The sequence below is a fragment of the Harpegnathos saltator genome, unplaced genomic scaffold (genome assembly GCF_003227715.2).
Source record: "Harpegnathos saltator strain DR-91 unplaced genomic scaffold, Hsal_v8.6 scaffold555, whole genome shotgun sequence".
NCBI lineage: Eukaryota > Metazoa > Arthropoda > Insecta > Hymenoptera > Formicidae > Harpegnathos > Harpegnathos saltator.
Genome location: NW_020230377.1, coordinates 808,533 through 822,846, shown reverse-complemented (window position 1 = coordinate 822,846; position 14,314 = coordinate 808,533). Strand labels below are relative to the sequence as shown.

Below are 14,314 nucleotides of genomic sequence, written 5' to 3'. Positions count from 1 at the left end.
TTCATACATAAGATTACGAGAAATTCTCGTAATAACACCGCGTCGAGATGCGCAAGCGCGCGCGCACGGTTATAAGATTTCAGGCTGTGTGGCGTGTGACAGCATCAAAAGAGGAAAAGAGTGAGTGGTGGAACGGCAGTGGAGGAGAGAGCGAGAGGAAGTTTGAGTTAAATCAGATTCTTTTTTCTCTCCTTACCGCGTATGTACATACGTGTATACTCTCTGCAGTGCGCGATGCTTCGGTGAGTCGAGTGTGTCATCTCTTACGAGGACTGGAGTAAATGGAGATCTGTCAGATGCGGCGTAACGACGCAGTCATCGCGGCCGAAAGGCGAGTAGTTTGCACGTTATCGCATACAAATTACCGATAACGCCGGTTTGATGGCTTACCGGATATACCTTGTCACAAGGACTCACAAGCGTCGCAAGTCAAGGCGAGTTCTTAGACTCAGAGTCCCGTATCGGAAGCGATGAAGTCTCGCTACCATGTAACTGCACTTATTGTCATAAAAGATGCAGTATTTGTTATTGTTATTAGGTCTACTTATTTGACAGATTGGTTCAATTGTTCTTGATTGGATAAATAAAATTGATATTCTGACAAAATTGATCTTTTTATTTCTAGAACTAATACAAGCGAAAGATCAGTAAAATCAGTTTGTTATAAACGTTGAAAGTAGATACGCGCTGCTTCAATTTTTATCTATGTAAATGTGGTGTCAGATAAGAATGTGTACATATACATTTAGAGTAATGTTATTTAAATAGCCAGGTTCATTATCATACATTTTATGGTTATTATATTTATGTCGTCATGGAGATTTATTGAAACATTTAAAACTGGCATGTTCATGTGTTTCTAAATATCAGGAATATAGAAATCTATTATAAGACCAGTCATAAAGTTCTATATACCAATTACAGCCAGTAGTAAAAGTGAAGTCTTACAGTCTTTATTGTAGCAACTGTATCAGTAATGGCTCAAGTATACATGTATAATATAATAGATATATATATATATATGTATGTATATACATACATATAATAGAATTGAGACATCAGCTGTAAACTAATTAATTTGTAAAACAACAAAATGTTCTCAATAATATATATATATTTTTTATAAATTTAAGTTTATTTTGAATATTCTTACAATTTGAAGATTTTAATAAATTGATTATATGTTGTAAAATATCAATATCTATTGACAAAATACATAATATATTCCATAAGAAATTATGTATCAGCAATCCAAATTTGTATGAAAATAAAAAAAAGTTTCTTCCAAGATATATTCACTATTGGATATATTTTGTTGTTTTACAAATTAATTAGTTTACAGCTAATGTTTCAATTCTATTTTTATAAAATTATAGGTTTAACAATTTTTTCATCAGCATGTTTATAATTTATAGGATGACCAATATATTAAAGCATGTGTTTTATATTATTAACGTATTTGTTATTAAATGTTTGAAAAATATTTATATATGAATTCAAATGAGTTAAGAGCTAAATTACAATATAATATGGAGATAATATCATAAGAGTGATAATATTCTCATGTGTGTCATTAATCTTTATATATTTAGCTGTGCAAAAATGTCATGTTTTGTATAAAAGGACTTCATATTTTGTGTTTGTTAATAATGTACTTAAAAATTTTGAACAAATTAAAAAGATATTTATTTCTTTCCTGATACAGATGGACAGATTACGACTACTGCCTGTGGATTTACCTGCAATCACTGTCAGTAATACTGGAAATATTAAAGGCAAGGCATCTTTCGTTCGACGATTGGCAATAGGATTTGTAATTTTGGCTATACTAGGCCTTTTATATGTGCCAGCATACCACTCTGCTCAGAGTCCATTCTTAGGATTAGGTGAGACTCCATCTCCTGCAGAACCTCTTGGCAGTTCACATTCGATAGCATCCGTGGGTATGCATCCATTGCTTAACACACACTCTTCATTTATGATAATACAAGTTTGATCAATTGTGAGAATGATCAATTGCAACATAAATATTAATTAAACAGTATAGTTGAGAAATATATAAATTCTTTAAATTTGAAAATCAATAAATGATAATGTGAATGCTTCCTTTGTGTCTGGATGCAATATTTTTGGGTGTATTTATGATTGACTCACCATGATGATGATATGTATGTATATAGCATGACTATAGAGCAGTGTATTTTCATTTAAGAAGCAGGAAAATGCTTCTTGCTGATATCTATACACGATATCAAAGTTTCTAATACATTAATTAATTTGTAGCACAACTACCTGGATGGTCATATAATACTTCAAGAGATCTCTGTGTTTATATTCATCCAGAAAATACTACATCAATTCTTAATCCTACCAACATCTGTTCACCATCGCCATATTTGTTAATAATTATATGCTCGGCAGTCGCAAATCATGAGGCTCGTGCTGCTATCAGGAACACATGGGCCAACAAGTATAATTTAGATCATTTATATAATTCTGCAGTGAAAATAGCATTTCTATTAGGACAAAGTGACAATGACACACTCAATGTAAGTACATCTTGTTGCTTTGTTCTTTTGTACGGAATTTTGCATTGAGCATTCCATCATTCACACGTTGCGCGTTGTGTTGTGTTTCTTCTAGAATTTAATTATTGAAGAAAGTTCTCAGTATAATGATATTGTACAAGAACGTTTTTTCGACACATACAACAATCTAACGTTGAAATCAGTCATGATGCTAAAATGGGTGACATCGAATTGCAATCAAGCCAAGTACCTAATGAAAACGGACGACGATATGTTCGTGAATATTCCGTTGCTCCTGCAAACATTGCGTTCGAAAACGCAAAATACCGAAACCCTGCTGCTAGGTTCTCTTATTTGTAATGCTAGACCAATATTAGATCCTAAGAACAAGTGGTGAGTGCCTGACTTATATCCATCGAAACATCACTGTGATATTTTGAAGTGAGATGTTAATCATTTTATTTGCATACAGGTATACACCAAAGTATATGTACCCGGAGAAAACATATCCGAATTATTTATCAGGCACGGGGTATGTTATGAGCACGAGTGTAGCATTTAAATTATATCAAGCAGCGTTAGTGACACCATTGCTGCATTTAGAAGACGTTTACATCACAGGTTTATGCGCGAAACGCGCGAAGATCCGACCTGTCAATCATCCGGGATTCAGTTACATACCTCGTAAGTTAGATCCCTGCGTACTAAGGAACGCCATTACCACGCACAAAGTTAATGCGTCCAATATGTATGTGATTTGGGTGAAGCTAAACGACACGAGCGTCACATGCAGCAATCACACTCGCATTGACAGAAAGCCGGTTACGTTGAGTCGAAGCGGTAGGAATGCCGGCTACTATGTTTTCAAAAGGAAAACTATAAACCGATGCATTTAAATGTTTTCTGATAACATTCTTTTCACGATTGATTACGTCACACGGATTGTGGTGTGAAAGTAATAAGATGGGTTTTGTAATCTCGAAACTGGCAACGCTAGATGAATACGAGCAACATGATTCGGCAGCTATATTTCTTTATCTGTCTGTGATGTGATGATATTGAATTGATTACTCAACCGATCTTTCTAAAATGCCGTTTCGTGTGTTACTCGCTTTTTGTCTCATCGTGTCGAATGCGAATGGTGAATCATTAAATGTCGAAAAAATCTGAAATCAATGAATCTCCCATTCTAATACCAGGCTGTGTCTACTTCTCATTACTAGTTTATGATTGATAGCGAGCCTTTAAGTTTCGCATAAGACTACGGCTGACTTATACTGACAGTCTGACTGATCGTCGGTTAGCGATTTATTGTCTCCCTGCAGATCATGGTTTTATGCGTAGTGTAGACACACAGCGACAGAAAGAATTTAATTAACTAGAATTAACGTTAACTGATATTGGTGCAACCGGCCCTATGCATATTTGGGAAGAGGAGTCGAACAGACGTTCGGATGGTATCCGAAGGTGTTTTGTATATTTTTCTATTTAGACCAAAGTAGTATTTAAGGATACGCTGTCAATTAGATCTTTTACATAATTTGACCGTTTCGCCTCTGTGTCAGGCACAACGATTTAATAACGAGAGAATCTTCGACACATGATTTTTGAAGAAATGATTCACGTGTCACAAATGATTTAGTTAAGTATTAGGCTTATCGATTAATATTTTCTAATCACACGTATAACATATTTAATCATGCATGGAAAATTCTTCATGCGCAACACTATTCCTAAATTTTGTGCAATATACAAAGATTAAAAGATTAAAAAAGATTGAATAGTCATTATCCGAAAGTTGCAAGAGAGTAGGGGGAAGATGAGAGACAATGTCTTTATTTTACAGATAATCTCCATAGAATGTTGTATTGCTTCTAGGTACTTATGTCAAATCATTTAAGAATATAACAACACGATCATCCTTCTCTCTCTCTCTCTCTCTCTCTCTCTCTCTCTCTCCTTCTAAGATTAATAGAGTAATTAATCTATATATTTCAGAATCTCTCGTATAGCCTTGTTTCCTGAGCATATACACTTGGTTTTAAAATAGTTTGAATACTTTCTCTTCGGTGCAGTTTAGAATGTAGTTAATGATATAATGAAAGAGAATTTCTGGGAATTAATCAAAACCCACTTCTCTCTAAGTATTTAAACTGTTTTGAAACCGAATGCATGCAATATATAAACTATAACATAAGAAAATTGCTTCCTTGATGTGGTAATGTAAGATATAGATATCGTTTTATATCTAAATAACAAACTATAATGTTAATGATTGAATCTGAAACATCTGACATAATGATATTATCAAGTATAAATTGATATTCTTATTATTTATATCCCTTAAATATTTGCGTCGACTCTACTACCAATGAGTCTACTGATAATGTATATTATTGTGTTTTGTAAATTTTAAAACTAAATTCTTACTTTTAGAATTTGTATTCCTATTTTATACATACATATGAAAGGGAAATAATGTGATATATTTAAATTAAAATTTTACAGTATTTTTGTTTGTGCTAATAGGAACAGTTTTACAAATAGCATGATATATTTATTTATTGTGTTATACATTATTTACGAGGATATATTAATATTGTGTGCTAACGGAAATGTTTATTAAAATATCTAAAAGAATCTATTTTAAAGATTCAAAAAAGAAAATCTGTTTTATTTTAAAATGTAACTTGATAAAATTCTAAAAATATGTAAGTATATTTTGTGAATATTCTGTAGATAGAAATAATACTTTCTTTACATCTATTCGACTTCTGTACATTAAAAGTTGGGCTATTTGCATATCGCAATATTTCACTTTTTGAAATTATTTCTCCTTTTAAGACAAATTTTATATAAAATTCATATGTTTATGTCATGGCATGTATTATATTTGTATATAACATGTGATTATACTCTTCCAACAAAAAGATCTGTATGCATGAATTTGTCTTTAATGATATCGAAAGATCGCACGTAACATTTGTTACAACTGAATTGAACGAACGTCAAAGAATATCATAATGTGTGGCGAACGGTTTAGTTTAAATAATAATTAAATATCTGTACTATAAGTATACCAGCAGAATATTGTTTGGAATGCACAATGTTGTGTGTGCATTTTTTCCAATGGACTTCAAGCCATATATTCGTCACTATTTATAAATTTTTAATATATATATATAATTATACGATCGCAAAAAATACAAACAGGCAGTTAGCCATTAAGAGCTTGATAATGTAGCCTAATATTCTTGCTAGAATCTTTGATCTGATGTATGATAAGAATTTGTTATAACTTAGTATTTACATATAATCGGATTAAAAACGAGCAATTTGTGTAATCGCGTAGTCATTTTCGTCATATCAGAATTGTGAATTTGGAACGGCAAATCAGTTTGTAAATCATACAATTATTAGGTATGTATACTCATGTGCTTCAAAATTCATATATTCCACGACGAGACATTTGTAACCTTGCGGCAAGATGAAAATTACAAAAACAATCACGTGGAATATCCTAGTGGCCTTAGAAACTTTGCTTCATTTTATAAAACCAGACCGATCCAACGTTAAATTTATCGTATTATTTTTATTATTTACGTTGAGAAAAAAATCTTTGTTACCCCACACTGTAATATCCGATGCTATTTAACATGTAAACGTTCGAAACACTACATAAGTGTAATACAAAATATAGTCATCCTACAAGTAATTTTCGTCAGTCTTCATGTTAAAAATAAAGTCAACTAAGATAGTATAGCATTTGAAGCTTCTTTCTTTTTGAGACACGTGAATTTTGACGATTGCGTAACGTAATTAAGAGAAATAGGATATAAATAATACACCAATTTATATATATTTTTTTTTATGATAGCATTTGTGCTATTTATATTACACCGAAAGCGTTTTTAACATTTTAAATAAGAATGTGAACCTCTATGTTTATCTGAATGTACAGCAGGAATTGCGCATAAGATTGTCGTTTAATGACAATGTAAATATTGTTACGTTGCATTTCGAATAAAGAACAAGGAACTGACATGAAAATAAATGCTTTCAGAATATTATTTATTAAAAATATAAGTACACATATATTTCGCTATATAATACGCTGCACATTTTTTGTTTTACAATAAGAATTTTGTACATATATGAGAATTTTTATAATACAGAATTACCAAGTATACACTAATGGCACCTACAATTAAATATATTATCAAAAAAATGCTTACTTATAAAGAGTAAGAATAAAAATGATATTAGGTGTACAAATGAATAATCCAAATTATTTTAAGCAGTTATGAAATCAATTTTAAATTGAATAGATTTTCCCGCTCTCTTATGATTATGCAATGTTGATATATAGCTATTAAAAAGAACAAAGGGCCAGTGGTGCGATTCTTTAACTCGTTATTGGAGTTAACGACAGTTTCGTTATCGTTGCGCAGCTTTTCTACGGTATACAAAAGCTGCGCAACGATAACGAAAGTGTCGTTAACTCCAATAACGAGTTAAAGAATCGCGCCGCAGAGCACAGGCTTCTGCATAACGCATAATACACAATGCATAAGAGAATCAACCAATCAGAGTTCTTCATTTCTGCCCTGAGGAGGGAAATGAAGAAAACCAATTGGTTTATTCTCTTATGCATTATGTATTATGTGTTATGCAAAAGCCTGCCGTAGCTGATGCAATAGATTTTTGTACAAGTGATTTAAAATATCCCGATTTCGCAGATTCCGCACAAACAACACGCTTTATACGTTTTATTAATGATCTCTTTGATATCTTTAATTCGATAAATATACGACAAAAAGGATTTACAACCATTACATGAAAATAATAGTTTTAGTATTATTAACAGACTAAACGAAGGTTTTATTTATCTATCACAATTACGATCGGAAAACGGTATATTGTTAATGCAATCAAAAAGCAAATGTGGAGTTATTGGTTTTATGACGTGTATAGGAAGTTTATTATTAATTTACAACAATTTTTTAGTTTTTTGTATTAAGAGTGAAAAAGCTTTATTTCTTTTAAGATGTTGAAATATATAACATTCCGTGACACTAGCGACTGTCGCCATCTTGGTCTCATATCCGTTACAATAGACATTTCTTTCCCCTCATCCTTCATGGCTCACCCCCGCAGCTCTATGCTCCATCCATATATTCTTACGTCCATGGAGTCTTTTGTTCGCCTCCGTGGCGGTTGGATGTGGTTCCTGTAACTACGCATATTTTTTGATCGTTGGGACTGCGTACGCGTTGTCCCTGTTTTCTTTTACCTCTGCTGGAAAATAGCCTTACAGAATTTAATCTATCTACACCGTGAGAGTGGCGTTGGAGCAGTAACTTATTTTGCTCAGAGCCATTTATTGAATTGAATTGAATTGAATCTTACGTCCATGGGCGAAAGACCCAACATAACCTTCAAAAGTATTCAGTTTAATACAGTTGAAAATGGCAACAGATAAGGTGCATATCCGACACTGCATTCTTTACGAATTCCAACAAGGAAAAAATGCTGCAAGAGCGTGCGAATCGATTTGTTCCTTTCTCGGCGAAGGTGTTGTATCGTATGATGTGTGTGCATTTTGGTTTAAGCGGTTTAAAAGCGGTGATTTCAGTCTAATCGACAAACAACGTCCTGGAGGCCCTCGGAAGTGCGATAATGATGATTTGGAACAACTGCTTGCTGAGAATTCAGCACAAACACAAAAAGAGCTTGCAGAACAGTTGGGAGTAACGCAGCAAACGATTTCCAAACGCCTACATGAGATGAAAAAGATCCAGAAAGAAGAAAGATCCAGAAAGAAGAAGAAAATGGGTTTCGCATGAACTTACTGAAACCAACAAAAATCAACAAGTGGCAGCGTGTCTTTCTCTTCTCAATAAGCAGCGTCGAAAGTCTTTCTTGTGGAAAATCGTTACGGGCGATGAGAAATGGATACTCTATGACAATCCGAAACGCAGAAAGTCATGGGTAAATCCCGGCGAATCATCAAAATCGGTCGCAAAACCCAATCGCTTTGGAAAGAAGGTTCGTCTCTGCATTTGATGGGATATCAAGGGCGTGCTTTATTATGAGTTGTTGGAACCGGGTGAAACAGTTACTACGGACTGCTACCAACGTCAATTAATCTGCTTGAGTCAAGAATTGGAACGAAAACGCCCGTATACTGGCAAAGGAGAACCAGGAGTCCAGTGAAATTATTGCATGACAACACTAGGCCACACATTGCTTCTAATACAAAAGACACCATAATGAGTCTTGGCTGGGATGTCTTGCAGCACGGCCGGCGTATTCACCAGACATTGCTTCATCCGATTATCACTTGTTCCGGTCGATGTAACACGCCTTGTCCGATATGCACTTCCAATCAGTGAATGAAATCCGAAAATGGCTTGACGACTTTATCGTGTCCAAAGACGTAACATTTTTCCGAGATGGAATTCATCAGCTGCCTGAAAGATGGCTTAAAGTTATAGAAAGCAACGGCGAATACTTTGATTGAACAATTTAATTTACTTTCTTTTAAAATAAACCTTGAATGTAGTTGAAAAAATTGGATTATTCATTTGTACACCTAATATATACATGATCAAAAAGTAGCTATAGATTTTATTTCAAATTTTTATAGATCATGATCATAATCTTTCTGTAATTAGTACAATAAATACACACACACATACACACGCACACACACACACGAGAATTAAAAATACAATAAAATATAAAATATATAATAAAATTGTTATGTATATGTTATGTGTCGATATACATATATCAAATATTAGTTATATCTAAAAAAATATAACTATAATTTCGTTAATGAATGATTGAAATCATTCTAATAATTGAGGAAGACATTGAATTTTATTAAATATATTTCCTGTGCTTACTTTAGATGATTTACAATTTGAAATAATTTGAAACAGAATGTCATTTATAAGTTTATAACTAACTTGAACATATGAAAAATATAGGAAAATCTGTGTATGTGTATGCGTGTATTATGTTTGTCATTATTATATTTACTTTTTACGAGCATGTATTTCTTTGATAATACATTTAATTGTAGGTGTCGTTAGTGTGTACTTGCTAATTCTGTATTATAAAAATGTTCATATATGTACAAAGTACTTACTGTAAAATAAAAAATGTGCAACGTGTTATACAGCACAATACGTATATACATATATCTTTAATAAATAATACTCTAAAAGCATTTATTTTTATGCCAGTTTTTGTTCTTTATTCAAAATGTAACGTAGCAATATTTACATTGTCAATTACATTAAACGATAATCTTATACACAATTCCTGTTTGTTTCAAATTATTTAAAATTATAAATCATCTAAATTGGGCACAGGAAATATGAATGTTTAATTTAATAAAGCTCAGTTTTCCTCGATTAGTAGCGGAATTATTTCAATTATTATAGTTATATTTTTTCAGATGTAACTAATAATATCTCGTGTATGTATATAAATATATCACAATTTTATTATATATTTTATTTTTTATTATATTTTTAATTATTATTCTCACATATGTATGCTTACTTATACATATGTATACTTACTAATTGCAGAAAGAATATATGTGTATGATTATAAATCTATAAAAATTTGAAACAAAATTTATAGCTACAATTGTCCAATTTATTTAAATCATGAAAAAATTTGTGTATGTGTGTATGAATATACATTTATAGATATAAATCTAATCATTCCAATATTTTCTTATAAATAAAATTCTGTTGTAAATAGATTGTCCAAAATATGCTTGATACATTTTAATAAATATGTATAATAGCAAAATATTTTGTTCTACTTTATATTTGTATGTGTGTATAAAAGATAAAGATAGGACACTGAGTATTCTATAAAAAGAAATATTAGATTAACTTCTTTTCAAAGTGTAAAATCATAAATAATATATAAATACAATTTAATATAAATAATTATTACTGCTATATTAGGGATTGCTATACTGGAGGAACTATGAATAGCTGGAATTTATACTTTGTCTTGATAAGGAATTTATTTGTTTACAATTCAATTACTAAGATATGTATGTATAAAATTTATTTTTTAATAATTATATTCGAATAATGTTATTATTAATAACACAAATGTTATTTGTGAAAATGTTATTACAGCCTATCTTGAACGGTGTTATTCCAAATAGTATTAACATACAGCCTATCTTGAACGGTTTTATTCCAAATAGTATATAACATTCTTCTCCGTTTTGCTCCCTTCTCTGTTTAGTTGGATATTCTTCACCTTGATTCATTGTTTGTTTATTTGAATATCCTTTCGTCATACATAGTTGTGCGATTTCTTTCATAAATTGTACAGTCAGGCTTTCTTCTCATTTTTAAGCATACTTTTCTATTTTTCTTCACTTATTTTGTGTTTGAATCTCTTTAAGTTTTTTTGAAATATAACATAAGTTTAAGTAAACTTCTTTTTAATCGTTGTACTTACATCTTCTGTAAGTTTAATTTCTTTTAGAGCTTTTGATACAACATCCACGGCATTCGCATTTTGTTTATTTACAATATTTTGGATCACGTCGTTTATTCTCAAATTCTGACGTCTCTTATTTTTTTTATTTTTTATAGATTTTTTTAAATATACTGTATTTGCAATTCTTGCGGCTGAGCCATCATTTTCATGCTGTAATGCTCTATACTTCATTGAAGGTAATAAACAGGTGGATTGTTTTATGATTTGCTCAAGTGGTAATTTACAGTTTTCTTCTTTGGACAAAATTGCATCGCGTATATTGAACGGATTTATTCCAAGTAGTCTACATTCTTCTTCGTTTTGCTCCCTTGTCTGTTTAGTTGGATATTCTTCATCTTGATTTATTGTTTGTTTATTTGAATATTCTTTCGTCATACATGGTTGTGCGATTTCTTTCACAAATTGTACACAGTCAGGCTTTCTTCTCATTTTTAAGCATTCTTTTCTATTTTTCTTCACTTTTTGCAATTTCTTATTGTCCACAAAGTCTACTTTTTTGTCACTTTCTTTTATATTACAGGAGGTTAATTGTTGTATTATATCGTTTATCTTTTTGTTATGTCTTCTGTCTCCAAACTTAGATTTGAAGATAAAAGGTTCTAGAGATTTTACCATTAATGTATTGTTATTTGTATTATATACACCCCCTTCTTTACATGGCGCACCAGACATGTATTGCTCATACATGTTTGTCGCCTCATCTTTCAAAGAGATATCTAATTTATCATTGGATTTGTAATGCCAATTGATATCTGGTGTAAAGTATCTGGTGTATGTACCTCCGAGAGGCAAAGATAATCCTCGCGAGATGTACTTGAGAGCTACAGGGAATGATGAAGTACGGTCGGGAGGTAAAGAAAGATTTGGCACAGGAGGACGGAACGTCGAATCGTCACACATCGGTGGACTGTTGCTTCTTAAACTACACTCTGGACAATAGATTCTTGAAGTAGTTTTCATTTTAGATAATAATGCATCCTGCGTCTTAATTCTCTCTAGTTTTGCATATGATAGACTTGCGTACAATTCTTTTACTTCTTTACTTGATTCCTTTTTAGGAAACATTAATTTTTCAATGGGTGATAAAATAGTATCTGTTGTAGTTACTTCCTCTTTTTTTGACATTGCAGAGTCATCTTGCACTAAAGAATTATTATGGACAGAGGATTTCTGGAAATTTCCATACCCTAATTGAGCGTTAGATTTCTTGGAGAAATCCGAATTATCATCGACTGCAGATAAAGAAACTTTATTTTCAGATGTGTTAACCATTATGTTGTTAAGGGCTGTCTCATAAACTTTATCCCACCAATTATCAGATTCTTTCTTGTATCCGAGACCACTTGAATCAGATTTTAATATAGGTTTTATAGGTTTTGTGATGCCATTCTCATCCTTTCCAAGTCCTTTTCCTGTGTTATAAAAATAAAAATTTAAGTTGTATCAAACACATAATAATTTTAAATCTTTTCACAATTCTTTATTACTTTAACTGTTACATGGAATTCACATACAAGTTTCTCCAGGTCCAAATTCTTAGTATCGTTACTAATATTTTGATGTTTTTATTAAATAATTAGTACAATCATATTTAATCAGTTAAGTAAAAATATCACCTATAAACAGATAATATATAATACCTGGAAGATCTCATGTAACATCCAGATACAGATGATGTAATAGTCTATTGGTCTGTTCTTTTCAGCTGCACTACTGAACTGGTATAATAAGTTAAAGTGAGAAAAAATATAGTTGTCTCATTCTAACTTATTGCACTAGTTCCGCAGTGCAGCTGAAAAGAACAGACCAAATGTATATTGACCTCAGAATACAAGCTTAGGTTTATATGAAGTAATATATATACTTTGATTTTTATTTGTTTAGTAATTATTTTAGAGATGTTTGTTTTTATTTAAATTATAGTTTTGTATATATTTCTAGAGATTTTAGCTATAAGGATACTTGTAAGATTTATAATGATTACATCAGCAAATTCATTATCAGTAGTACATGAAATAAAAATTTTCTATAGTTGGTTTCTATGATTAGGCTTTTAGATTTACAAATTATATCTAAAAAGTTATATCTAACAAATTATATCCCAAAAGTTGATCATTCAGTTATTGTGCTGAACATAACTAATTTTTTTGAGACTAGAGAGGTCAGCTATATTCAGCAGAGAAAATTATTCAGTAAGCAGTTAGTGATTATTGTATGTGACTAGAGTATTTTTTGATCCTTGATAGATTCAGAGATAGAATGTACCATAAACAATAATTATTAAGGATGCTCATTCAGTAATTCTACTGCTAGGTACAAGCAGTAAAGAAGTCTTCAAATAAATCGGATATATCAGATGAATCCAATGGATCTAATATCTTATTTCTTAATAATCTTTCAAGCAGATATATGCATTGTAAATATATTGTGTAAAACATGATTTTGTATATTTTATATTTTTTCATTCTTTTGTTTTCTTTAAAGTAACAAATATTTATTTCGTTCGTTGTTTTCGATTTTCAACTTTACATGTTTGAGATTGAAAGTCTTAGAAAATAAATATATGTTCAAATAAAATAAGACTAAAAAATAAGTGTTAAAATATGTATACAGTGCAGCAAGAAAAAGTACGAGTAGTAATATGTTAGTGAGGTTAAATTATCGTGAACAACAATACAATGTTTATTCGTATTAAGATACTTATTGGATTTTACCTTCTTCCCAACCGAATTTTTGTAATTGCGCTTTTGCAAAGTCGGACATATTTATGTAAAATATAGAAATTATCTTATAACAATTATTAACGTTTCAAAGTACAGTAATCCAATGTTGATACACGTCGTGAGGACAGAGATCAAATAGATTGAATGGTCTAAATGGTTAAAGGTGCAGCCAGAGAGAAAAAGGAGAGAGGTAGGTCGCTTTTAGCAGAGCCAAGTGCGAAGCGCTCTCTATACAACCGTGCACTAAACTATGATGCCTATTGGTCTGTTTTTTTCAGCTGCACTACTGAACTGGTGCAATAAGTTAAAGTGAGAAAAAATATAGTTGTCTCATTCTAACTTATTGCACTAGTTCCGCAGTGCAGCTGAAAAGAACAGACCATATGGCTGCATTCAGCAGACTCAACAGTTGGACAACATTACTAGATTATCCACTGAATCTCGCTTCTGATTGGTCAATATTTCTAGATCTATGAAGAATCTAAAAGAATGCTCCAATCACAGACAATAATCACT

At 31.4% G+C, this 14,314-nt stretch overlaps 2 protein-coding genes across 5 annotated transcripts; one reads left to right on the top strand and one right to left on the bottom strand.

The window, feature by feature from the left end:
• Positions 1–30: 30 nt before the first annotated feature.
• LOC105182267 (beta-1,3-galactosyltransferase 1) lies at positions 31–4,905 on the top strand. Of its 3 annotated transcripts, none has more exons than XM_011139593.3 (5): positions 31–331; positions 1,706–1,886; positions 2,284–2,549; positions 2,644–2,921; positions 3,001–4,905. In XM_011139593.3, exons 2-5 carry the CDS (start codon positions 1,706–1,708, stop codon positions 3,422–3,424), a joined length of 1,149 nt encoding a protein of 382 aa, XP_011137895.1. In that variant the 5' UTR covers positions 31–331; the 3' UTR covers positions 3,425–4,905. The 3 variants fall into 3 exon arrangements, with proteins under 3 accessions (XP_011137895.1, XP_025159325.1, XP_011137894.1); XM_025303540.1 differs by having other exon boundaries at positions 32–434; positions 1,706–1,943; XM_011139592.3 differs by having other exon boundaries at positions 32–331; positions 1,706–1,943; positions 3,001–4,904.
• Positions 4,906–10,818: 5,913 nt separating this feature from the next.
• Positions 10,819–14,020, bottom strand: LOC105182269 (uncharacterized). 2 transcript variants are annotated; one of them, XM_011139594.3, is made up of 2 exons: positions 13,790–14,020; positions 10,819–12,487 (listed from the first exon to the last, which is right to left on the bottom strand). In XM_011139594.3, exons 1-2 carry the CDS (start codon positions 13,836–13,838, stop codon positions 11,001–11,003), a joined length of 1,536 nt encoding a protein of 511 aa, XP_011137896.1. In that variant the 5' UTR covers positions 13,839–14,020; the 3' UTR covers positions 10,819–11,000. The 2 variants fall into 2 exon arrangements, with proteins under 2 accessions (XP_011137896.1, XP_025159326.1); XM_025303541.1 differs by lacking the exon at positions 13,790–14,020 and adding an exon at positions 12,716–12,772.
• Between the last annotated feature and the right edge of the window lie 294 nt (positions 14,021–14,314).